Genomic DNA, 27,067 nt, shown 5'->3' on the forward strand with positions numbered 1-27,067 from the left:
CCCTTGTGGCGGTCTACAGTGAATGCCCATCCCTAGCCCCTGTCACTCCAAAACCAGACAGTCAATACACAAACCAGCAGAGGTACACAGAATGGTTAACACCTTCCATGCTCATGGCGAGCTCAGCTCGTCATGCAGTACACTACTCGTGTGCTCAAGACGAGCAGAGCTCGTCATGAACAAAGGGAATCAATGAGTTCCAGCGCGGAGGTAGAATTGCTGTAGCATTGATGTGGTTAAATAAGAAAATGCCTACTTTCTAAAAGTGGCATTTTCCAACACAATTTAAAAACAATCTTCCTAAAAATATTCATTATTAAATTCAGAGAGCCTAAACTCTCTCTATATTGTCCCAATGGAAAGTTATACATGAAAGATGTTACAAAGCAACTTCAATGTAAGCCTACAAGATATCTTTTCAACAGTGAAAAATGAATAAACAGTATTACACTATTGGGACATGTCATACGAACTAGTACATGTCCTACCTTTCACATACACTGCACCCTGCCCATGGGGGTACCTTGGGCGTACCTTCATGCACAAAAAGGGAAGGTTAGGGTCTGGCAAGTGGGTGCACTTGCCAAGTCGACCTGGCAGTTGAAATCTGTGCAAGCACCTGGCAAGTGGGTGCACTTGCCAAGTCGACCTGGCAGTTGAAATCTGTGCAAGCAGACACTGCAGTGGCAGGTCCGAGTTACATTTGAAAGGCTACTTGTGTGGGGGGGCACAATCAGTGCTGCAGCAAAATAGTTTTATTTGATTTACAGGCCCTGGGCACACAGTGCACGGTACTAGGGACCTACCAGTAAATCAAATATGCCAATCATGGCTAACCAATCATACTAGCAGTGCACACAGGGAGCACTTCCACTTTGACACTGATCAGCAGTGGGAAAGTGCCCAAAGCATCTAAGTCAGCAGAAACGAAATCCAGTATACTGTCAAAAATACAGGAGTTGAGCAAAAAGGCAGGGAAAACCACACCAAGTCTAACAACCAGCAATGCAAGCAAGGACTAAGCATAGAGCCACTGAACATAACCTGGTTGGAATCCACTCTGACATATTGGTATAAGAACTTTGTCAACAGAAAACAAAGCCAAAGGGGAAATATTCCTTCACTCAAGACTGCCAAGGAAATCAGCCACTACAAACGGAATTCATCGCTGTTCCCACATTTGCAAAGGGGCATAACCTACTGAAAAAAAAGTTGGAACAGATATGGTAAGGACTTCTGGACAACTTGTCCTGAGCTGTGTGTAACGATGCACAGGGTCATTGAAACTTTATTTCTTATATATCTTAGATCATTTGGTGAATCAGAACAGGATCTCATTATCAAGAGAACAAAATTCAATAACACAATTTAAGTTTGATATAGTCTCTGTAGACTGCCTCTTTTGTTGTATACTTAATCACCACCTAATCATTATTCATTGGACACTCATCTCTGTCACTTTCTTTTAAAAAAGAGCAAAGCAAGGAGTGCATGTACAAACCACTATACTGAACTTCTCTATCAAACGCACACAACTTCAAATCATCCTTTGCAACAGGTCTGCTCTGCACAGAAACATTGAGAAAGAATAATCAAGCGTTGTACAGTACAATTATGTAAACTATGAATGACGTTGCACAATAAATCATTTTCATAAACCATCAATCATCCACCTAAAGTATTCAATCTCAAACCTGGCTACAAGAAATGCACCCAGCCGTTCAGCAACCTTCATGTTACATACATAAAAGCAAATTAGTAATATACGAGATAAATACATTTGGATATTACATTAAATTGATACTTTCTTATATAGTAAAAAAAATTCAGACTCCAAGTTATAAGCTCCAAAGCATTAAGCGCACATTTTAAATCTTACATTGTCATTTGGGTATAGAACGCGGGATATGTTCTCTGCCAAGTTTCTGTCCAACACTGCCTCAATGTAGTCTCCAACATTAACTGAGAAGAAAAAAAAAAAGATTAAAAGTTATTGCCTATCTTGTGACTTTGTAATTTGAAGTGCCCAAAAATCAAAGAAATGTGGAGCACCCTACAGTGACCAAACACTGGTCATAGATGCAGTAAAATCAGATCGTTTACATTTCAGATATGTAAGAATTTCAGATAAGCAAGAATGAACTAAGATCTCAAACAATTTGGGATAGAAGTAAAAATGGATGGGGCAGTGAAGCAGGCCAACAGGTTAGAAGCGTGAGGATTAAATAATTCAACCACATATCTTGAGCTCAGATGGCATAAATGTTTTTCCTAATCAATTAAACTGCACGTTCTTTAATCCAGATACCACCCAAATATTTATGACCGGGTCAGGTACAGAGGGTTACAACACAATGGGACCGAGGGGCACCGAATAGAATAAAACAGCTGGGGCTTGCAATCCATCAGATGCAATAAACACCAGTTAAGAGTTCCTTCCTGGTAAGGGGACATAATATGCAGATGTTGTTTCCTACGGCACCAAAATACACAAGTCCCTGTAAGTACCAGGTCTTTTTACTCCCCTGCTAACTTCTAGCAGGTTTGGCCAGTAGAATGTTTTGTGATGTATTTACTATGGGTACTGTATCGATCCCCCTATTTCTGACCCTTGTCTGGTTAATAATTAACTAGCAGCCATTCAACTGCACAGAAACCCGTTATCTGATTAGCCATACAACGGCACAGAAGCCCGTTATCTGATTAGGTCATAGCGCATGCCATCTCATTAGGCAATCACTATTCCTCCAGCCCCCTAATAGGCATACGGTGTTCTCAAAACAAATCAAACCTACCACGACCTGGGAAATCCCCACAGCCATTGTTTTGATTTAGCCGAGAACTTCAGTAAAGAATGTGCGAACGACCAGTTCGTATGACATCCTTATTGACGTATTTATGTCCATCCTTGCGTCAATCTCGGCACCTTTCAGGTATAAATAATACCGACATTGCCTTAAGCAAACACACGAGGTGGTGACAAGATTGGAGCAGCGAGACTTGCCGAGGAGCCCAGCTGACAGCGAAGCCCACAGACGCTGCCCCTCCTTTCTGACGCGCGAGAGAGAGACGCTGCCTTTTCTCCTGCCGAGAAATCCAGCTCCGGCGCTTCCAAGCCGCCCTCGCAGGCAGCTGGAATATCAAGCCCTGAGATAGAGATACCAACCCTCCAGCCTTCTAAATCCCAGGTACTGAACTGAATAACCCTTTGTAGAGAATTCTTGAAGCAGACTCTTGGCAAAACAAACTTAACTTAAACTTCTACTTATCTACTCCCGCCCACGTATTAGGCTTAGGTCAGGTACATTGGGGTAGGCGTAGTTAGAAGCACCAGTTGAGTACGATTAGTCAATGTATATATGTATGTATCTATTTTATCCATTTTAAGTATCATATGGCTAAGAAACCATATCAATGCTTTTACAGTATTATTTTATAATTCTGGTATTACTGTATGCACTTTACTTAACTATAAGTATTGCAATAATAGCGATTCATTTCTCTTGTATGAGAAAAGAGACTGATCAATAAATAACATCTTTTTATTGAACACGCCCGTCTCCTCCTTTTCTCTACAATCTGGTGAAACTAAGAATGCACTGAACTGACTGAGTAAAATAAGTTGTCTTGTTTTCACACGACTCTAGAGATACACTCTTGATTATGGGAGAGCAAAGTTGTCATGTTCTATGGTTGTCAGAAACTAAATCCCTTCTTGTCTATCCAGGGAGGTTAAACTCCTCCTTGTCTATTCGAGAATGTTTCTAGTGAACTCTGAGCTAGCTGGCAAACATTAAACTTTAAGTCTAATATCGACAATAGAAGACCCAGTTAACCTCTGTCCTACGTCTATACTATTGAAGATATTATTCCAATGCGCATAGCCTATTGGGATAATAGGAACTACACTACAGTTTAATGGGGTAAGGTGTCAAACTTTGTCACACTTTATTACCGGGTGTGATAATCATTGCTTCACTTCTAGTTACAATTCATGTACAATCAAGTGTCTGCAAAAAGCTTGAAATCTACAGGGCACTTTTAATCAGGACAAATGTCTGTTCTATTTTCTTCAGTGTTGTGATCCCAAACATGTAAAAGAAAAGTGTTAACATTCTAACCTCTTGGTTGTTGTACTCCCAGAGGGCATCGGATGGCCAGACTGTTTCCCCCCAGACAACTAAGAATTTACCATTTTTATGTGACCCCTTAAGTGGAATTGCTTGAATGTTTCTGAAGGTTTTACAAAACGTTTTAGTGGCAGAGTATGCAAGAGCAGTGGGCTATGGGAGATTTCCCCAGGAGAGCTACAAGGATGGATCTGTCCCTGCTGTAGTATTAGGGCTTTTAGATAACTCACTAACAGCAGGCCAGCACGGTTTCACTTCTGGACAATGTTTTAATAAAACCGTACATTTTAGGAGTGATTTTGGTTTACTTCAATTGACGGGATTGAACAAACCCGAAAACAAGGATTTGTGAAGGAAAGAGCCAATATGAGAGAAAAGCCCTCGAGCCAAATAAGATAGCAGGTTGCCCGACTGCAGTCTAAAGCATTTCTGGGATGGATAGGGAAATATTACACTAAAAGCAACAGAAAGACAGCAGGATATTTGGAGGGGGGGGTACATGAATGATCATGTAGAGATGAACAGCATTGAGAGAAAAGATAAATCATGCTGAAGAGTGGGGCTTGATTATAAGCAGAGATGACAAGGGTAGTTGGGAGCTTTCAAGGTAAACACTGCTGAAATGTGGGGTGAGGATGCCCTAAAGGCAATAATAACGAGCTGACCGATCAAGTGCAGATATCAAGAGTGCCCCAAGTGAGTGACTAAGAGCTACAGCTCTTTAAATCAATTAAGCTTTCCTTACGCAAAGAAACACAGAAAAAGTAAGAATTAATCAGTTAATCTAGAGGTTATTTTTGGTGCTGAACTGCAAGACTTAGCAAAGGGCAATTTGGAGATTGCAGCTGTCCAAAAGGTTTCACCTGCCGCACCTTAATGTCTAGCAGACACTTCTGAAAGATATTCAGAGAACAGTTCAATCTAAAGGCAATCTTTGTAATCGGACTCTGAATTGTATTCTGGTACGAGCCCAGAAAGCTAAACAAAACATACAGCTTGATCATAAGGTAGTTTTTTCAGGTAAACAAATACACCATCAATACTTTAGCTCCTTCATTTAAAAAAACAAAAATTTGAGGTTTTCAAAGCCGTGCAATATTCAATATACTTACAGAATAATGGATAATAGCAAGGCTGACAAGTACTAAACAAGAACAGAAGGTGGAGGGGAGCAGGGGAAATCAGTGGGATACAGTTATGCAATCAATAAACCAAGATCACAGCTTAGTGGAAAAATGAAGGCAGTCAGTAGTAATATCAACAGAGGCTCAGTTCTACAGAAGTCTCAAATTACAATATTGCATCCGAAAATACCTTTCATACCAAACACCTACTTGAAACATGTAGCAATCAATGTTAATGGCTGTATCATGGCGGTCATCAGTGTTAACTTGGGGTATTTGGCGTTCTAGACAATGTGGCACTCAGGGCGTTACAGGCAGAGTGGAGGGGCCAAAAACTCTTCCGCAGCCAGGTGATGAATAGAGCCCAGTATCTTTAGGTCTCGGCACAAGGAGCAGAATCTCCCAAAAGCAGATAGTTCTTGACAAGTTATGAGCTCTTTCTTGAATTACATTTGGCCGTAAGTCCAGTCACTTTTGGTTACATTTTTTTTTTTAAACACATATTTGATGGAAATAGCCACTACAGTGAGAATGCCTGTCCTGCTAAACTCAGACCGATCTCATTAAGTCTGGTCTCATGCCTTAGCTTTCTCCAAGAAACACTGTCAGCAATTATTTAAGATATACATAGAGTGGACTTTAGCTCACACCTCATTTTATTGGCAGTTTGGTGAAATACTTCACCTCTACAGACGCTTGCTTTGCACTGCTTCAGTGATTTTACCATCTCAAATGTACCTTGTATCACCACATTACATTCTTGACCCATAGCTACGATGCACACAGAGCAATAACCCCCCCCCACTGTACAAGCTTTTTTAAAATATTGTATTCAGCACTCAAAATGCAATCTGCAGTTCTTGGCTTTCCCAAAGTTTGGTTTCTTTAAACCAGCTGAAGAATGGCAAGCCAACAGGTCTATCTTGGTCCTTAATTTTACACAAATACATCCCAATTCAAAGGCTAGGTTTAAACTCAGTCAATTAGTCGAACATTGTTTGTGCAATTATTCGAAAGCATCAACAGCAGGTCGTACACACTAAGACGTCACTTGGTGTGTGTGTGTGTATGATGAGGATACTCACAGTCCTGAAGGTTAAAGTCATTGGGTGCTCGGGCAGACCACAGCCGCATGGTGTTGACGGTGTTATTCATATAACCAGGAACAGGAGTGTCATATGGCATAGCAAGGACCACCTTCACCCAAAAAAAATAATACAAATCCATACTTTAGAACATTTAGGCAGGCAAGTCAATTGAGTTTTCACATGCAATTCACCTCTGAAAGGGGATTTCTTTTCAGTCCACAGCATTTGAAGATTTTACTACCTGAAATGTTTTACACCTTTTGTAGCGGCATAAGAAAAGGTTTAAAAAAAAAAAAAAAAAAAAAAAAAAAAAAAAAAAAAAGGAAGCAGTACAGAGGAGTGTTTGAGGGGGTCATGTACCCAACCTGGCAGAGGGATGAGAGAGGTAGATGAGGCTGTGAGGTAGTGGCAGTTGCAGGAAGCAGCAGGTTGTGGAAGAGAGGTCTAGAACTGCATCTCAATTGCCAGGTTAAGCCTTTTCCCTCCTGCTGGCCAGTGCACATACTGACACTCTGCGCTTACATTCTCCACCTCCATCCTTTGCTCCTCCCTCATCACCCAATAAAGAGCGCCCAAAATTTGTGTATGGAGAAACCTCAAGCTCAACACATCCTAATGACCTGTCGATTTGCACATATTGCACGTCTGATTCTTTACTTATAAACCAGATTGTCCCTTCCTGCTTTCCGTAGATGCAGGTAGCTTTCCATAGATGCTTATAGCTAACATCCAGTCATCTGGGCTCCAAAAGTCTTCTGGTCTGCCTTTTGTATTAGCTCAGTAGAGCATCCCACCTGGCAACTGAACAATTGCTCCCTAGGTCAACCGCAGAGCCATTCTAAGCAGAAGACAATCCAGATTGCACCAATATATTCTAAGCCCAGGTAAAGATGGATGTGAGATTTACCATCTGTAGATGCAAATCAAAGGTGATCCAAAAGATGGCCTCCCTCTTATCTCTTCAGCCATTCACAAGTAAGAGTTTCACTTGCACAAATTACCACAGCCTTGAATGTTCAATATGACTGCCCAGAGGGTTACACCAAATTCCACTTCCTTGTCTCCCTTATGCTAGATTTGCAGTCATGCTACTCCATATTACCTCAGGGATCAACACTGCAGCACTGTTCATGACAATTTCTGGTCACAGCATGAAGTTCTTAGCTATCATGAGATCATGCTTTAAGATTTATTGGGGCTTGCCGGTCTCCAGGATCTACCATTTTTCATGTCACCCACACCTCTATCAGGACCTGAGCGGTTATAATGGCCCCTGAGGTGTTAGTAGACATAACAGCCCTTGAGGCATGCCATCTATAAGTAGACTGTTTCCTTCTGATGGCCCTGCAAACACTGGCAGTAATCTGTGCTATACTTTCATCACCAACAGATTATTGCTCCCCCTTTGATCTGAATGCCTCTAGAAGATCATCCTAGGAGATTTCAATCATGTTGACTTCTCCCTGCTTAAAGATTCAAGCATCAGCTAGTCAATCTCCCTATCTTCGAACTGCTGCAACTTGTCTGGCCCACACATTTGCCTGGCCACACACTAGACCATATTTTATCTTATGACTGTTCTTATAGCTTCTCCGTTCCCTCTTCTCTGGAGTTATCTTTAGGTCTTCCCTATATTGCGCCTCCTCTTTAATCCCCCCTCAGTCTACTGCCTCACTCCAGTGGCTGTCCTGTTTGGCACAAGCTCACGCTATTATAACAAGCTCTTCTCTAGACCATTCATATACTGCACAACAGGCTGTTAGCTTGCTACAAGAACTAGGCTTGGTGCATCACCCATGGATTTGATGGCGGCTCTGCCTTGTATCGTCATTCTTGATATTGCACTCATTCAGATTCTTTGTTGAAGCAGGTCCTAACCAATACCGAACATTGCCCTGTATGGGCACTATAGCATGCCCAATAAATCTGAATATCAGCACCTTTTGAAACCATATAGAAAAATAACCAGGAAGCAGCCAGCACCAAGTACCACTGTCAACTACTTACGAGCACTTGTCTCTTATGATAAGACTGTTTCACCCTGTGAGCTTCCAGCTTACTACTATGGCCTCATAGCAAATTTGTGACAGTTTCCATTCTCGACTTAGAATCGAGGATTTGTAATGATTTAATGGTGGTCATCTTCTTCGGTCAATATTAACCATTGTTTTCTCCATTTAGCGCTCCGTGCCACATTCTACCACTGCAAAAGAGTATGCCTTCCCAAAATCCAAACGATCACATCAGGACTTCAAATCAGTGCTATTCTTCCAATTTAGTGGGGATAGCTGTTCCGTGGGAGAGCAGGGCCTGGTGCTCACATTATTAAACTTAAGGACTATGGAGAATGTAGTAACAATATTTCTGCTTTTCAGTCTAACTTGATCGATCCATCAAGCAGCATATCAAAAGGACACATTTTCACCATGATTTGCAGCATCTTAAACTCTTATGTTGGGTGTTCCAACTAGATTTAAGAAGGTGAAATGATTAACAATATTAATGATCTTTGGATACTTCACCTCTCTCCAACTTTTGCCTTGTTTTCCTTACTACACCAGCAAAAGTTATAGAAACTTCTGCTTTGGTACAACATTACAGCATTTTGAAAGCATCCAGATTGCTTGATCGTGCTAAGCAAGACTTTCACTTATTCTGTAGCAAAGAATCCATCTTGGTTGCAGCCCTTGCACGTTCTGGACACTAGAGTTGCAGTCTTCAGGTATTTGGATTTTCTTGCTACCTTTAATATCACTGGACAAGCTCATCAACAGGTTCTATGAGATGGTCCAGGATTGAATCACTTAATTTTTGTCAAATCTCTATCAGGCATTTTCTCGCTCGTCCTGGACTTCTGCTTCCACAACCACCACATTTGGGACCCCTCTGGACTCAGTCCCACATCCATTTGTCATTTGGAGCAGTTTGTTCCAATCAGAATCTAAAAGTACTGGTAATCTCACTATTGCACCTGTGACTTAAGCTCAGGAATTAGATGCATATTTCCTTGTACCTTGCCCTGAAAAACAGTCTATTCAGGATGCTCCTTGTTAGACAGCGACATCTTTAGGCATGTTTTCCCTATCTTTTTGCTTTCTGACCTCCTGGCTTTGACTGCTTTTGCTGGTTTAGTGTCTCTGCACACTCACTGCTGTTCAGTGTGCAAGTGCTTCTGTTGTAAATTGTGTTATGTATTGGTATTTCCACGATTGGCACATTTGATTTACTGGCAAGTCCCTAATGAAGTGAGTGCGCCAGGGCCTGTAAATCCTATGCTACTAGGGGCTTGCAGCATGGGTTGTGCCACCCACAGAAGTAGCCGGTAAAAAGGTAACTCAGACCTGCACAGCAGAGTCTGTGAATAGTTTGTAACCACCATGTCGACCCGACAATTGCACCCACATGCCAGGCCCTATCCTTCCCTTACATGTCAGTCACCCCCAAGGTAGGCCCAAGGTACCCCTGTGGGCAGGGTGTAGTGTATGTGAAAGGCAAGACATGCCCTGGTGTATTTGGCATGTTCAGATAGTGAATTACTGCCAATTTCGTTTTCCACTATTGCAAGGCTACCTGCTCCCATAGGACTGAATGGGGAGTTTGTTTTAACAGCTTATACATATAACTGGCCCTGGGAACTAGGTAGAAAAATAAAGTTTAGTATGCCTTAACTCAAAATCTAAAGATGCATCTTTTAGCAAAGGTGATTTTTACATACTGTGTTTGAAAATATCACTTTTAGAAAGTAGCTATTTTCTTGCTCAGCCATCCAGTAGGCCTCTGCTAGGTTTGTGGATTGACTGTCTGTTTTGGATGAGAGGCTGGGGAGGAGCCGTGGCTCCAGAAAGTCTAGGTGGGTCAAGAAAGGGCCGACTAGACCTGGGCTGCATTTAGAGTAGGGGGGGGGGGAAGAGGAGATTTCCTTTCACCTGAATGGGCCTGGTCTGCCTCGGACAATGCTGTTTCCACTTCCTGCCCGGAAGCCACACCAGAGAGGGCGAAACTGGTTCTGGCTGGGCATAGACACTAGCAGAGAGGACAAAGGATTTTGGGCTATAAAAAGTGGGGCCCAAACTCCTGCCCCTTAGAACTCTTTTGGACCAAGAAAACTGCCAAGAAGAAGAGCTGGGAAAGCGGTGAGGAGGAACTACCACTTTGCTGAGTGCTTTGCTGTGTTGGCCTGTAGTGGCTGCTTCAGTCTTGGGCAGTTAAAGGACTGGACTGAACGGTCTGCAATCTATTTTTGTGAGTTTCTCAAAGGGCTTGAGGTAGAGCTTGCCCCTTGTTCAAGAAGTCTCAGGAACAGCAAAGACTTCAAGTTCTTCTGCCCTCAGCACTGGGGACAGTGTTTTGTGCTGCAACATGTGAAAAAAGTAACCAGATGCAGTCTATGACGGCACTGCCGACTCCCGTGTCCTGAAGGCACTGCAGAGGGCCCCGCCGCAACACTGCACCGCAACCCTGGTCTCACCGATGCAGCCATCGGATGCCACCACTGAGCCGCTGCTCTCACCGCGACCTACAGGCATCGCACACCGCCCCACCAGACGCTATCGCTCCGGAATTCAACCGCAAAGCGATCTGTAACACGTGTGACTTCAAGGGCCAGACGACTCCTGCACCGACCACCGGAACAGACGCCGTGCTTTCGGAAGCTCAGAGGTTGCTGACGCCCTTCATTTCTAAAGGTACTGATTTGCGGGTCTTCCCAACACTGTAGCTGGCCCGCGACACCACAGTCAGCCAGAACGGTTTGGATTGGTTTGTTCATGATGCCATGATCGCCCCAGATGGAGCTATTGACTTCAAGTGTATTTCAAGGTTAATTTGATAACAGAAGATTTTAAGTACTGTATTGTGGATTTTTATCGTTTTTGGTCTTGTGAGTATATAAAAATATTGGATATTTTTATAAACTGGTGTGGTATCCTTTTGTAGTGCTTACACTGTATTACTGTTTATTTATGTGCACATGCTTTACACATTGCCTCTAAGATAAGCCTGACTGCTTGTGCCAAGCTACCAAGCTGGTGAGCAGGGGTTATTTTAGGAGTGTAACTCCCTTATCCTGACTAGAAGGAAGGGTCCCTACTTGGACAAAGGTGCAAACCCTTGCCAACTAGAGACCCCCCATTTCCAACACTCATTGAAAAAAAACTAAAAGAAAAAAACATGCCTAGATCTGCTGGGCTTCATCCTTTGAAGTCTTTAAAGAAACGAAACCCTTTGGGTTGGCAGTTTGTAATTTTCAAACGTAACCTCAAGTCATCTGAAGTAGAACAGTGACATTGTACCCTTTTTATTCTTACAAGGACTTTAACATTAAAAAGCAGTAAGGTCACTATGTTAGACAACTGTAGTTGATTCAACTGACAAAACAAAGATGGTTGCTAATTAAGGAATGTTTCTCTTCATGCAAAGTGATACAAAAACTTGCAGGCACTGTGATAATATAGTCTTTACAGTTAAGTTATATTGGAATTCACTAAAAGCATAGAAAATAAGGCTACAAATCAAATGTTGAAAAATGAAACATAAAAATTGCATATTAAAGAGAGTGCAACAATGTATCTAGGTAGGTGACTCTAGACAGGAGCAAATAAATACAAACTTAAATAAGCATGGGTTTTCATGCACAATAAAATTCTGATGCATAGTGGAGGTGATAATGGACTTTATATAAACCCAAGTTGAGAAGTCAGAGAAAGCAGAGAAGGGTCAGATGTCTAACCCAAATTAAGCAATAAAGAAAGACAGTGCAATGAGACAAGAGTAGAATCTGATACGGGATATGAATAGTGGGGAAAATAACTGACATTTCCCAGGATTAAAAAAAAAAAAAAACTTTGGGTAACCACAAAGTTGTGAGTACTACATTTCATGCACGGTTGAATTAGAGACTGAATTTGAATTAATAAAGTTTAAGATGGATAACAAAAAAAAGACAAACTTAGGGTTAACACAGACATAGAATGAAGGAAAGCAACAAACACTGAAGCAACAGTTTTTAAAAATCACGTGTTAAGAGGGTTGTGGTGAGTAAGAGGGAATTCATATATTTGACATCACACATATAATCCCAGAGATAGTAGTAAAAAGAAACAATTTAAATTGTCAACAAAATGGAACTACACAGCAAACACTGTAGTAATAGCAGCTATCAGGGGTGGTTTAACAAACAAAAAGCATTCCATGGGTATTGCCTTTGAGGAACAGCATAATATCAAATTACAGTGAATGTATGAGAAACTTCCAAAGAAACAATTACAGAGGTAGAAAGCTATGGGTGACATCACTAAGTGCAGTGCCTGCGATCAAAAGCATCAAGAGCTGAGAGAATAGTCTGGGGATCCAACCTGAATACAGAACGGAAACCTAACAGAAAAAATAAGATTGGAGTTTTGCATTATTAGCAAACATTTTAAAGTTAGACAGAATAAAGGAGGGTCGTTATCAGTTAGGAAAGGTAAAAATGGTCTGAAGTCATAAGATTTCATTTTAAGATAAATTCAAATGATTGGTACATCTCAGATATAAAATGTAAATTTGGTATTTCAGAAGATACGATCAAGGGAACTCCCCAAAATAGAGTACTGAGAAAGGCTAAATACAGAGATGTCTGAATGCCTCCCCAAAAATAATATATAAGAAAATAAGTGAACAGTCTGGTGGGAAGGTAAACAAAAGCCTCAGATCTAGCTGGATTATTAACAGAAAATAGAAAGAACTTTAGATCCGGTCACATAGGAAAAGCAGCAAAATGGTGTCTAGCAGTCAGGAAAATGAAAATGGTAGAAAGTCTGGAAAATGTATAAAAGGGGTGAATTAGAGTACTGTCATGGAAGAGAAAATTTATTTAATAAGGTGTTGCAAGAGTGAGAATTGCAGCTGCTCAGACAGCGACATAGATAAGTGCTAAAGGCAGCAGAATACTCCACATAAATGTATATCTGAAGTCAGAACTTGTCAGTCTCTGGATTCTGAAATAGCTTCTCTACATGGAAAGAGCAGGAAGTAAGAGATTGGTAGTCAGAATGGTTCCTTGGGGAGGGGGTAAACACCCAACAAATGGAAAATCTCCACTAATACGGATTAGACAAACTTTGAAAGAAAGAAAAGAACGCAGGTATTCGCGAGAGGCTGGGGAACATGTTCCTTGGGAAACAGAAAATGCACTCACAGTATCGGGCAATAAGTTCAGGTTTTACTTAAACGGTCTCAGATTTGCATTTTGTAAAGAGGAAGACTGTAGATGTGCAGCATGTGAAATACCTGTGTATCAACCCATTTAGCTCCAGTCTTTGTGCATTCAACCTTCCCGTAGAAGTGGACTGGCAGCATATATTCAGGGCGAGCCTTCTCCCAAGGGTTTCCATGCCGAAGCCAGTCATCTGCTTCTTCCACCTGAAAATATTCAAATGGATAGTTAAGAAACATGCTAAATACAGTTTAGCAATCCAGACAATATTCACACCACAGGTTTCATCTGCCTGAGAGTACAAAGTGCTATACTAACAGTGTTAAAGACCACCAATACTTTTTGACCCTATGGTGCCTGACCATGGTGGGTCAAATATTTTTTGCAGACGAGATTTTACACAAAATGTTTTTTTTAAAAAACCTTACGTTGTACAAAATAGTCATTTTTAAGTCATCATCCAAACAGAACTGCCAACTCAACTTTTCAACTCTTTGTGGTCAATGATGAATCTGATAATATATAACCACATATAAATCACAATAGGTAATACTGTTGGTTTGGCGGACGTAGGACAGATTGCAAAATAAAACTTGTAGAAATCAATTAAAACGTTGGAGTTAACAAATATAATATGCTCCATATCAGCTACATGAATGAGCTGTAGCGTACAAAGCAGCACAGTAAACCTTGGGAGGAAATATCACCAATATAAAACACTGGAGAAACTTAAGAATGGACCCAACGTTACCACAAAAAAAAACAAACACAAAAAACACAGTTATATAAAAATAATATATCTTTTAATAGAAGATATCATGCGTTATAAAATATCTGCTGGTCCACATGGATATGGCTAGAGCAAACTAACAAAATCCCACAATGCTGCCAGCCCCAGGTACTCCGCTGTTTCCACTAGGTATAGATTGATCCAATAAAGATCACTGCAGGGTATATTCTACACGCCTCCGCCTCATGGGGACCATTCAGTACCCCACATGTCTCCGCTATGAATTGGATAAGAGGTAATTTCTCCATACAGTGTGGAGTTGCAGGGCACTGCAACACTTTTGGTCGGGTGTTCTGTCCTGCATGGGGCGGGTATTGGCATGAGACGTACCAGCAGACCCTAGATTGACACTCCTACATGGCACTGAAGATATCGGGGGGGGAACAGATATAAAAGACACCTTCTGTTCTTGGGCCTCACATTGGCTAAGCAGGACATTGCACAACATTGGAAGGCTACATCCCCACCCCTTATAGCGACTTGTAAAAATGCCATTGATAGGAGCAGGTTGGCTGAGATTGCGGTGTTCCAGGCAAGGCCCTGTCCACAGAAGAACAGGAAGATCTGGGCCGTGTGGGCCAAATACCGAGGCATCGACCTGTCCCTCATGACATCCAGTACACCAGGACCCTCTAGAACGGCTAGTAGTAATCGACTCGCCAGTTTAATGTGATGGAGGTACTCGGATGTAGACGGGAACTCATGCAATGTGTTTGTATCATGTTTTTTACGATGTGTATGGTTGGAGGGAGTGGGGTTGCTTATAGTCTGATGTCCTGCAGACCTCGGGGGGGTGGGGGGTTGGAGAATTCTCAGTACCTAGTACTTCTACAATATGTCTTTTACTTGTATGTTGCTGGCCTGGCCGGGCTTGGCCTATCTGGTACAGCAAAAACTCAATCTGTAAAAAAAAAAAAAAACACACTGCTGCCAGGCGGAGGGTCAGCATCAGATAGCAAAATATTTCCATTAATATTAGAATTCTGAGGGTACATACAGTAGCAAAATGGCAGAAACTAAACCAATAGTTAGAAGCCGTTGCCCAGCATTTGTGAACAAAGATTTTTAGGAAAGGAGCCACTTTGTGAGCATACTTTACAATACGAGCCTTCCTCTAGGTTATTGGCCCTGCTTCATTTCACTACATGTTCTTCATAAGATGAGCCCAAATTCTTTAAAAAAAATGAAACAAATTCACTCCCATTGGGCCGGATTCCCAAAGGTGAACGTGCACATTTGTCTTAGTGCGCGCTTTCAGACTTCAAAAACTGCAGTGGTGTGAAATGTAATAGAAGGTCTACTTGTCCATGGGGCAGGTTGCTTCATAAATCTGCTTTCCCCATAAAAAACAAAATCCACTTGTCCCTTTGGTGCAGTGACAAATTATGGTAACAATCTCATTATAAGAGCTCTGAAAATAGCCTCTCATTATGCTGGTGTTCATACTGTAGTAGAGTTTGAATACTAGCCATGCCCTTATTTTGCAAACTTTCTGCAGCTTTACATACTGGGGCTGGAGGTAGTGGTAAGCAATAGTTACAGTGAGAATGCCCTTTGTCTGTGCAAACCTACTAACTTGCATGTTTAAGGGGATTTTCATCAGCTCTTCTCTAATCTTTTCTGATACAGAGGCTGGAAATTAACTCCCGACAGGGCCGAAGTAAAACTTCTTCTAGGTTTGGGGAAAAAAGTGGTTTGAGGGAAAGTGAACTTGTAAACGCTCAAAAGATTTTCGCATGACCAAACCTATAAATGCTAATTTCCTTGCGCTAAAGTGCAGTTCACAAATATTTTCTAGGAGAAAGATTTCCTGACCTACTTCTATAAATTGTCGCTAATTCATTAAAGCAATAAATCTGCCCTAATGCAAGGACGTACACCATGGGTGAACTTTTGTGCCCTTCTTAAAGATTTGGGTCCCTGATTAGGGATTGCAGTAACCAAGATCTTTTGGTTTTATTAAAATTCTCTACTGATCAGCTGGCTTCACTGTGAGTGACAACATTCTGCTCTTTCACAAGGAGCATATCGGCACACAAAGTGGTGTTCTTCAGTGCCAGGGACTACTGTGACAATGTGTGCTTTTTGAAACCAAAAAATATTTTTGCAAATTTGTTATAATGGTGAGAGCCTAGTATATCTCCCACAATAGGGTTTTACAAAAAGAACGTCACAACAAGATACACCTTGACAACACTAAAAGGCTAACCACCAAGGCTCGACCTATTGGCTTTTGCGAATGCTTTCTCATCTTTGCCATAACCTTGTTGAAACTGGTTACAATAATTTTCCATTATGAATATTTTTGGGAATACATGCATCAACACATTTTGCTAAATGATGCTTCAAAGAAATAATACCTAAACCATCACAGTAGTTTAGCAAAAAAATAAAAATAATGCCCCAGTTGCATTTTTTTGTGAACAAAACAATCTACGATCTTGCTTTCAAGCTTCTGCAAAAATCTGAATTTAATCATAGAACATTCTGGGAGCAGAATATGTAGCCTCATCTAACTTGGCAAACATGTGCATATTTTTATACTGGAACCACTGTAGGCAGCGATGTCCAAACCTAACATTTCCCTACAGCACGGACCCTAATAACATTTTTGCACTAATGAATCACAAGTACAAGTTTGAGCAGCACAAACATATGGACACAAATATTACCTAAACTGCAGACAATGCCCTTTCCTAATCTATAATGTGGTACTGTAACTGGCAGCCAAAGGGTTTGTGCTGCAAGTGTTTGGGCCTACTTGTCCCAAGGACAAAATAAACATTAACACTCACTGTCCTAGACTCCAATCAAACAATATTGCCTGGGTGTTGGGCTGGAAGAATTCCACGTCCCTGAAACTGCATTTTAATACTAAGTTTACGAGTGCAGAGACCCAGCAGCCAGGTCAGAGAACTCGCACATAAGACAGACCGATCTTTTTATGTGTGGAGTTCTCCACCCCACTGGAGAGTCCCCACACTTGTAAACTTACTATTAAAATGCAGTTTTGTGAAGACTAAAAAGCGAAGACTAAAAAGCGAAAACTTACACAAACGTGTAAATGTACCTTTTTGAATCCGGCCCATAGACTAACACCTACATTAGGAGTAAATCAGACTTTTTGAAATCGACAGGTTTCAAATGTACTACTGAAAAGCTGCAACAAGAGCAGTTTATACACATTAATTTTGAAGTGATTTAGCAAGTTTCTCAAAAGTAGAAGAATTTGCACATTCCTAGATCTAACAGATGCACATTGCTAATGCTTGTCTGAATTGTATCTGCACATTTGGAAAAGCCAATAGGTCTCGGATGTGAAACCTATTGGATTTGCCAATGCTCTTTATTGCCTTAAAAGCTGCGAAAGCTTGCGCATCCACGGTGGATACCTTGAATGCATTTTGTTTTAACAAATGCTGCTCAAAGATCGCTGATGTGGGAGTGCAGCGCTGATATCAGAATTGGAATCTATATGATCACTCCAGATCTCGTCACTTACCTGGACATTTTTGGTAGCTGTAAAATGTATCTTGGTGTGTAAATATGGGGAAAATCAGGCCCAGAATGACTGATTCCACCCATAATTCCTTACTAGTTAATGGACCCGTAAAGTCCACCTGTAATGGGCGAGATTCCTCACCCTCGGGTTATCAGTACCAGTAACTTCAGCGATGGGGAAAATACGGCCCATTAAATCAGGTGCATTTATACTGAGCGCCCTAAGATTATGAAATAACCAGCGCAAAATGTATGTAGGTGTAAATCTATTTAAAATGGTATTTCACATCTTGTGGGGAAAAAAAAGTAAGTTGCACTCACAAAGGAAGTTCTCCTCATGCAAGTGTGACTTGTGCCACAGACTGCTTTGTGACTCGGCCTTTAATGAAACTATGAAAGTTTGGTAAACTGAAAAGAGTCCGAACCTTCTGCCCACTTTGTAAAAGTGCAGAACTATTGTTCAATGAGAAACTGGTTGCCAACTCAATAATTTTGCACCATACAAAAACAGAGCATGTGGAAATTTCAATTAAAAGGAAAATGTGCACATTGTAGTAGTTACACACTTAAAATCTACATGTTCGAAGGTCGGGTTGCAACATATTCAAACAGAATAATTTTGCAAAGGTCTCTGCAATGTCCAGTGCACCTTTCATCACCAAGAGGAAAACCCGAAGTAACCGAGTGGCTGAACTCGGCCTCCGTTTGCAAAAGATTCAGTTAATGATTGGCCAACTTCTGCTTTCCCAACCGGCTTTAGAAAGCGCCCGTTTTTTCTGATAATAAACACCTTTTATTTTGGCTTCACAACTGTGAGGATACAACAGTTCATTTGAGAAATTTGCACTGTCGACATGTTTGAAAGCCGAAATCCTTCAGGTTGGCGTCTCTTAACTTTTAACTCTCATGATCATGAACCCCCAATGAATTATTGGAAGCCAGAACTCCTGATTAGGTTACGTCTACGATTTAACCTTCAAAACAAACACCCAAAAAACAAAAACAAAAAAAAACACACTTTTACATCAGATACACAAATTATGTAAATCACAAATACTTTTTTTTACTGTTAATGGGAAAGTTGAGGCTTGTACAAAATCTAATTTATTTTTCTAAAATACAAAGCGAGAGGATACACTCTAGCACATCACTATCTTTCTTGCTCCTAAGGCATGCTCTTTTTGTCGGTCGGTGCATAAAGTTGCTGATTCAATTGAGACCGCCAATAGTTCATACAAGAATAACTACTTCCAAAAATCAAGATAACAAAAAAAGGTTTAGCTTCCAATTTCACTTCCTCAGTTACACGAAACGTTTTAAAACTTGTAATCTTCTGTTTTTGCTTATTTATGTAAATATATTTAATTAATCTGCTAATGCATGGATCCCCGGTCTAGGAGTCGTGGACAGAACCCTAGTGATCCTCGAACTACAGGTAAGGAACTATGGTCTTAAAAAAGGTGTTGCTGTAATTAATTTACTGGGACCAAATTCACTCAGCTTGAAGAAAACTATTTGAGGGGTAGGTATGATCAACAGCATGAACATTAAGGCATCATTCAACCCTCTGCAGATTTGTACTTTTTTTCCCCAATCTTAAAGGAACTTAGTTGATTTTTATTTCAAAATGAAAATAAATAGAAAGGGTCTGGAGTTCTGTGTCCAGGGGCTAGTCTATAATACATACCGTAGGAAATGATTTTCCAAGATTTAAGGGGAAATAATTATATTATATAACTAACATGTATTGGAATGTTGCTTGCATGACGGGTAACCTTGTTGCTCAGAAAGCAATACCTATAACAGCTAAGGTAGTGTCGCAAGTGAAACACACTAGATTTTTAAAGTGGACATTCATGAGAGGGGAGGTAACAGGCGGGGGAATATGAAGCCAATTAATGTAAATAAGAATCTAGTAGTGGTAGACTTTATTTTGGGGTAGTAAGCCATAAAACATACCAACAAGACAATTCACAAAATCTGCACAGCTCAAAGCCATTATATACAGTGTGCAAATTGTGCAGTTGAAAATACATTATAATAGTGGGAAAAAGGATCAAAGTTTAGCCCTAATATTTTCCCTTTGGAACCAGACTGAAAGTAAACATTTCCTTATACCAGAAACAATTGTAGTGCTAGTATCGGACCTAAATACTCTTATAGCTGGCTATCATTGAAACCCTAATTTGCAACAAAGGGGGTAAATCTAATTTCTTCTTGTGAGTGAGTAACTGGGACAGAAAAACAATACCTTTCACTGAATCACATGCTTTACACAAGCCATATTAATACTGCCCCATTTACAGGTGAAAGCAGAAAATCCCCAAACTGCCAAATCTAAAAACGGATTAACGTTTTAGGTAGGGAATAATTTCATCTAAGTATGCTACAAAACATGGCATTGGTTTAAGATCCAAAAATGTGTCCGACAGGCAGCCAGATGGAGTATTCGTCCACCACTTTTCTACAACATAGGCCCAACAGAGCTTCTTTATAATATCGCTTGCTGATCGGTCCGTTAATTGAAGTAGGGTCAGTCCACTTTCTGTCCAACAACAGAGCAGTAAAACAAAACTTAATATGATGTAACAAATTCCTAAAGAGCTTGCTGTACAACCTTAAGACCTCCCTTAGTCCGCTCCTGTAAGGTTGCATCGCTGGGGTTATCCACAGCCTGACCAATACAGTAGTGACCCAAGGACTGGCAAGTCCTCAATTCATTTCAAGGATACGGCAAAGCAGAGTAGACGGACCGGGGTGCTCTGCAGTAGATTTAAAAAGGACCCAACAAATTAATTTTTGGAAATGAGCTCTTCCAGATTAGCCATTCTCCAGATTTCTGCCCCATAAAGGATTGGTAACTGTGCTGTAGCTCTAAAGACCTCAATAGCTGGACATATCGATCTAGCTCATGTATATCTATACAGCTCCACATGACTGTGCCTCTATGAACAATTATTGCCCTACATTTCCGGATATGCGAGGGACTAAGTTTAAGTGTGATCTATCCTAATTCAAGGTAATCAAAATGGTCTATTTCTTCTAAAATGGTCTCTCCCATTGTCAGACTGCTATAAAGGATTTAGGAGGTTAAAATGTCAAGTTTTGTCTTAAGGGTGTTAATCTTCAGGTCCCTTATATTGCAGAATGTTTGGAATTTGTTCAGAAATTTTGCTATCCTACTGGGGTTTTTGAATGGAGCAGGGTGTCGTCTGCAAAAAGTAGACCTGGTGTAAATTTACCAATCGGGGCTACAAGCATCATGGGTACATGAAGACAGATATCAGATATGATTAATAGTGAAAAGAGCAGGGGGGCAAGTATGCAGCCTTAGCATACGCCTCCCATGATAGGGATTCGGTTGGTTAATCAACCCTGCTACCCCATCTCACTTAATATAATGTGTATTTGTAAAGTGCACGTTCACCCAAGGGTATTTTGGTGCTGAATAACAGATTGTTACCCAACTCAATGGTACTCATTTTATCGACCTTGAAAGTATGAAAGGCTGATAGACCCGCCCAGATTTGAACCTAAGACCATGAGGTCAAACACAGGCCCCTACACTGGGCAGATTCGTCCACTAAGCCGTCAGACCTTGTGCATAGTTACTCTCATGCAGCCTAGCAATAATACATTGTAGCCCAGAAGGAACACTCATTGACTTGAGGGAGTACCAGAGTTTAACCCAGGGAACTAAATCAAAAGAAGGCCTCAAGTCCACAAAAGCTACATGCAAGTGCTCCTTGGATAACTGGACATATTTCCATAAAATAAGGGCCAGTTTAAAGGTCTGGCTGACTCTAAAATCAGCCTGGAAAGGCGATGAGAGCTCTACTTCACTCCTCCATTGCTGCAACTTTTCCAGAAAAAACCTTCTGTAAATTATCCAGCAGCTCTTTTTGAAAATTCAAACCACGATTCAATGAATCAAGATTTGCAGAATTTTATTTTGGTCAGGTGTACCTGCTGGTGGATCCAGCCAATGTTGTTGCATTCATAGGTTTACGATTGAACGTTTTGAAGCAGCTAATCTGCTAAAGTTGACGAATACCCACCCACTAAGATTTTGCATATGCCATGTAGTTTCCCAACCTTGCTGCACATGCAAATATTTTGCTGTGGAAAAACGATTAAACACATTTATCCCCATCATTGACTCCGGAAAGAACAAACAACTATTTAATGGGAGTGAGGGGCGCATGTAAAAACATATTCCCCCACAAAAAACGAAAAGAAAAAAAAAAAGTTCATGTGCAGAAGTTGAATTTTCCGCCAGGTGAAAATTGTATGTATGAATTTAAGTCGTTGCAGTACTCCATGAAACTTAAGATTGTCAAAATGTCCAACAAGTACTTGTGGGATCCAGTGTGAATCCTTGAAATATCGAAAATTTACACTAAACAAAAATAGAAGTCACAGAAGCAAATGTTTTACTTCCTTGGTGTATGCTTTGTGACTCGACCCACAGATTTAGACCAGCAGTTACAAAACTGGTTTAAAAGGGCAATACAGGTTTCGATTGCCACTCTAGTGTGAATTTTTTTATTGCTTCCATTGATTAATTTAGAGTATAGAAAAAAGGGTAAATTGGCTCCTTGGCAAGCATTTTAGTTGAAATTATTCAATTGGACTTATGCTTGTTTTCTACTGTAACCTGCGGTCCAAACAAAACAATATGAGGAAAAACCCCACAGGTTGGGAAACAAGGACTTTGAAGAACGCAGGAAAGGTAGAGCGAGAACCAGTCCGAAACACGTTTTCAAAGAAAAATAAAATGTATATATATTCTGGGTCAACATTCTCCTTTCTTAGATTTTGGTTCCTGTATACTTAGGAGTGTCCAGAGTGATAGGACATAGTGGACATTAACAGACAGAAAATATTGCTTGGTAATCAGCAATGACTTATGGATGAGTGTCCAATCTTCTACACACCCATTAGTAACCGTAAAAGAAATCTTTGGAATTGTCAAAAGTTATGAGGGGCCTTTAATGCTTTGTACATTTTTTTTCCCCCAAAAGACTCGGAGGGGAATTCGATGTACAGGTCCTTATTTTAGTTGTGGAGGTCAATATCGGATCTAATTTAATTCCACCTCTTCAAAGAATCTCATTACACTCACAATCATGTCGCACAGATGGCACATTGAACTGCCATTCATAGTCAAACACAGCATAAGCATGCCGGCAGCTGGACACTAAAAGATACATGGTCCATCAGTACCTGCCACCCGTCTCTGATCTTCTGGTTGAAGATTCCATATTCATATCGTATACCATAACCGTAGGCTGCAAGACCCAGGGTGGCCATCGAATCGAGGAAGCATGCTGTAAGGAAGAAAAGCCATGTTGATAAACTGCAGGAAACATGAAGGGCACAGACACTAGCACCTTGCCCTAGAGTAAATTCAAAACAGTCTTCGGGCCAATACTTTTGCTGAGACATCCCTGTGTGACCGAGCTTTCACGAAGGGGCGATAAACACCACCAGTAGAGTCCATGATAAAGCAGATAAGATAAAGGCTTGGTACGCAAGTCTAGGATTTAAGCTAATGCCGAAAAAAAACGACAACGTTCGTGGTGGATTTTCGACCCAGGCCCTTTAAGGCCAGGAGAAGCCCTGGCCACAATATTAAATCCCTTTAGATGCAGGAGGGGTGTTGCTCGGATTAAATTTCCAGTCAGCTTCCCAGACCAGAATTGTGGCATATGAAGACGTTAAATTTACGTTCAGACAAAATATATATTATTCCTTACAGGTCTGAAGGATACGTGCTTGGCTTCCAAATATGGACTAGCCATAAACCACATCATGTGCCACTCTCACCGGCTGGGAAGGGGTGGGACTGGACTAGGAGCTAAATTCAGCCTCAAATATGGCTTACTATGAGGCTCATATTGCACTGTACAAATGTAGCAAGCTTGTACAACCCTCTATAGGAGGGTTTACGTTCTCCCACCCCCAAAAATATGTACACATACTTTTTACGTCGGGCTAAAAAACTAAATGCATAGAACAATTGATCAATCCATTTTCTAAAAGCCACAGGTTTATGGTCCTGTAAGAAAAAGTTACTTATTGTTCCAAAACATCAGCAGCATTAGGTCTATAGATTCAGATAATGCATTTGTCTTTGTAAAAGATTTCAAAGTTAATTTGCTCTTCTAAGTGTAACTGTAACCTGCTCCAGACAATTTTCCTTGCTCAGGCTAACATTGCCCCCATGAAGAGCCCATCCCAGGTGTAAAAACGCCTTGTGGTTTGGATCTTAAGATAAGAAATACATTGAAAAGCTGAAACGGTTTATATTTGGATACTAAGCGACAGTCACTCCTCCCCCTTCTCTTAAGTTGAGCTAGTTACCTGTTGCAGACTTTGTATGGACAACAAAAATGTGATTGTTACTAGTAGTGGTGCAAAACTTGGAGTCTTGCTTGCACTTGTCGAGCAGATCTCCAATTAACTTGTGTAAGAATCCTTGATTGATTGTTCCGCCTACTATTAAATTTTACTTTGGTCAATAACCTTTTTCGGGCTCTTGTGGCTTGCAAGAAGACTTCTTGCACACCTGTAACATAACCAGGTGATGCTCCCAGGACCAGACGAATCAAAGATCCATCATCACATCCATATCCTGAGTTTTGGTTTTGTGTCCTACAGCCAGTTGTATCCTGGGAAGATGATCCTGGATCTTCCTTGCAATGTCTATCCTGCACCAAACCAAGACACCATGGTCATCAGAGACTGTCAAGGCCAATTTACAACCATCACACACCAGCCACATCACTGTCGAGGTAGAATCATGTGTTTAAACCCACGGCCACATATCCAATTTACCCAGTTGTCAAGGTTTTATGGTGAGTGACAGCAAATTAGCTCACTTGATTAATGGCACGATTTGTTCCCATGATCTGTGAATAAACCCAGTGCAGTTAAACACGTAAAGGAAATAGCTCTTACTATTTATTGGGAAGTATTTGTTGGCATAGAAAAGGTAAGCTTTCTTGCCAAGGGATCACTAAGTTCCCATGTTATGATAACGGATCGCAAGGTTACCTGGTTGTGATAACAATGGCTCTTACAGTTCCCATGTTCTGTGACGATGGTCTCTACAGACTAATGACAATGGATCGATAAATTCCTATGCTCTGGTGACCACAGTCTAAGTTACTATGGACTAAAGACAATAGATTTATGGGTTACGTTTTGGGAGACAATGGATCTTTAGGGTCCCCATATTCTGGCGACAATGGATTCTAGGTTCCCAGGTTCCAAGGATAATAGTGTCTAGGTTACTTTGTTATGTTGAGAATGGACCTCCAGGCTCTAATAATAATGGCTCTTAAGATTCCCATGTTCTGGTGACCATGATCTTTAGGTTGCAATGATCTAATGATAATACATCTCATGCCCAGATGAGAGCGGTCTCTAGGTTACTATGTTCCAAACAAAAGTTAATTTCTAGCTTCCTAAGTTCTGATAAACTTGGTCACCAGGTTATAGTGAATATGGTCCTATGTTCTGGTGTTAATGGATCTCTTGGTTCTAAAGTTCTTGAGACAACAATCTCTGGGTCCCTAAGCTCCAGTTACATTAGGTCTTAGTGTTCCACATGTTGCACCTCATTATGTCATAAGCACTGCCCTACTCACTTACCAGCAAGCCTGCCCAGACCGCCATTGCCAAGACCAGCATCTTCTTCCATTTCCTCAAGCTCCTCTATATCCAATCCAAGCTAAAGAAGCAGAAAAGCAAATGTTCAACATTGACAAATCCATATCTATTGTGCAACAATATTGGACTATTTGTTTTGCCTCACTCTAAAGGGTAACAAGCCAATTGTAAAAAAAAAAAAAAAATAAAAAAAAAAAAAATACATTACATAAAGTAGAAAGCAGTGCAGCTGATGTACAAAGCATTGCCTCCCAAAACACCCAAGGGTTTTGGAAAAGAGACGTAATGGACTAAGGAGAGAGGCAGGGATTTAAGAGGTGTAGGACTAGCTGTGGTGAAAGCCCATTCTTTGGAGAGGCAGGGAACTTTGAAAACACTTGTGACCTCCACATAGAGTTGTTCGGTGAGAGGTAAAGTAACAAACTCTAAAATCCTGTCATTATTTATTTATTTTATTTAAAGTATTTATAAAGCGCGACTAACACCTTGCAGGTTTCCTGGCGCTGGAGAATACTCTTTAACTGAGGAGGCTGAGAACGAGTAGCAAACTATTAGAATTTAGGGAAACAGCCAGGTTTTAATACGTTTCCGAAAGGGGAGGAGTTGTGAAGTTTGGCGGATGTCAAGTGGCATACTGTTCCACAGTTTAGCCGCTGCGACTCTGAAGGATCTGCCCCCAGTCCTGACTTTATTGTATCTAGGAACTGTTACCAAACAGGCTGAGGCGGATCGAAGCGTTCTGTTGGGGGTGTACCATGAAAACAATGCTTGCAAAGGTCTGGGCCCGACTCCGTGTAGAGCCTTGAAGACGAGGCAAAGGGCTTTGAATGCCACTCGCTGCCTTAGAGGGAGCCAGTGTAGCTCGGCTAAGGCCACTGTGGCGGAGGACCTCCTGGTCCAGCCAAGAGCTAGCTTGGCGGCGGCCGACTGAATTCTTTGGAGTCGATCCAGCAGCACAGCTGGGGACTCGAGTAACAGTGCGTTGCAGTAGTCAAGGCGACTAAGGCACCTGACTATCAGCGCCCGAGCTTGTGCGGGAAGGAGTGGCATGATTTTGCGCAAGGATCGCATTAGGGCCGAGCAAGTCCCCACTGTTTTTGCCACCTGGGTTTCCATACTCAGCTTATTGTTGAGCATGGCCCCCAGGTTGCGGACCGAGGTGACTGGCAGTGGTTTTTCCGGTGTTTCCGGAGGCCAAAAGTCGCTCGGGAACGGGCGTGGTATTCGGTTACCTGCACAAAACAAAACCTCAGTTTTGGAGGAGTTGAATTGCAGCGAGTTTTTGTGCAACCAACCAGCCGTCTTAGGCAGTCGTGAAATGATGTTAAGGGGATGGAGTCTTCTCCCTCCCAAGAGAGAATGAGCTGGGTGTCGTCCGCATAATTGATGGTTTTTAACCTGTGGGTCTTTATTAACGTGGTCAGGGGTTTGAGATACACGTTAACCCCTTCCACACTCATGACGAGCTGGGCTCGTCATGAGGTAGCCTCCTGCTACGCTGATGACGAGCCCAGCTCGTCATGTAACATGTGTTTTTGTTGCTTCCAGCACACAGCGGGAAA

At 41.3% G+C, this 27,067-nt stretch overlaps 1 protein-coding gene across 1 annotated transcript in view; it reads right to left on the reverse strand.

Moving 5' to 3' along the window:
* The window catches only part of PYGL (glycogen phosphorylase L), a 113,014-nt gene that overhangs the window by 59,428 nt on the left and 26,519 nt on the right, over positions 1-27,067 (reverse strand). The window contains exons 3-7 of the mRNA XM_078659733.1: positions 25,488-25,566; positions 23,055-23,158; positions 13,612-13,743; positions 6,340-6,451; positions 1,880-1,962 (exon numbers count right to left, since the gene is read on the reverse strand). Of these exons, the coding sequence (XP_078515859.1) occupies positions 1,880-1,962; positions 6,340-6,451; positions 13,612-13,743; positions 23,055-23,158; positions 25,488-25,566 (510 nt within the window). The remainder of the gene's footprint in view (positions 1-1,879; positions 1,963-6,339; positions 6,452-13,611; positions 13,744-23,054; positions 23,159-25,487; positions 25,567-27,067) is intronic.

Source organism: Lissotriton helveticus, chromosome 9 (assembly GCF_964261635.1).
Source record: "Lissotriton helveticus chromosome 9, aLisHel1.1, whole genome shotgun sequence".
Taxonomy (NCBI): Eukaryota; Metazoa; Chordata; class Amphibia; order Caudata; family Salamandridae; genus Lissotriton; species Lissotriton helveticus.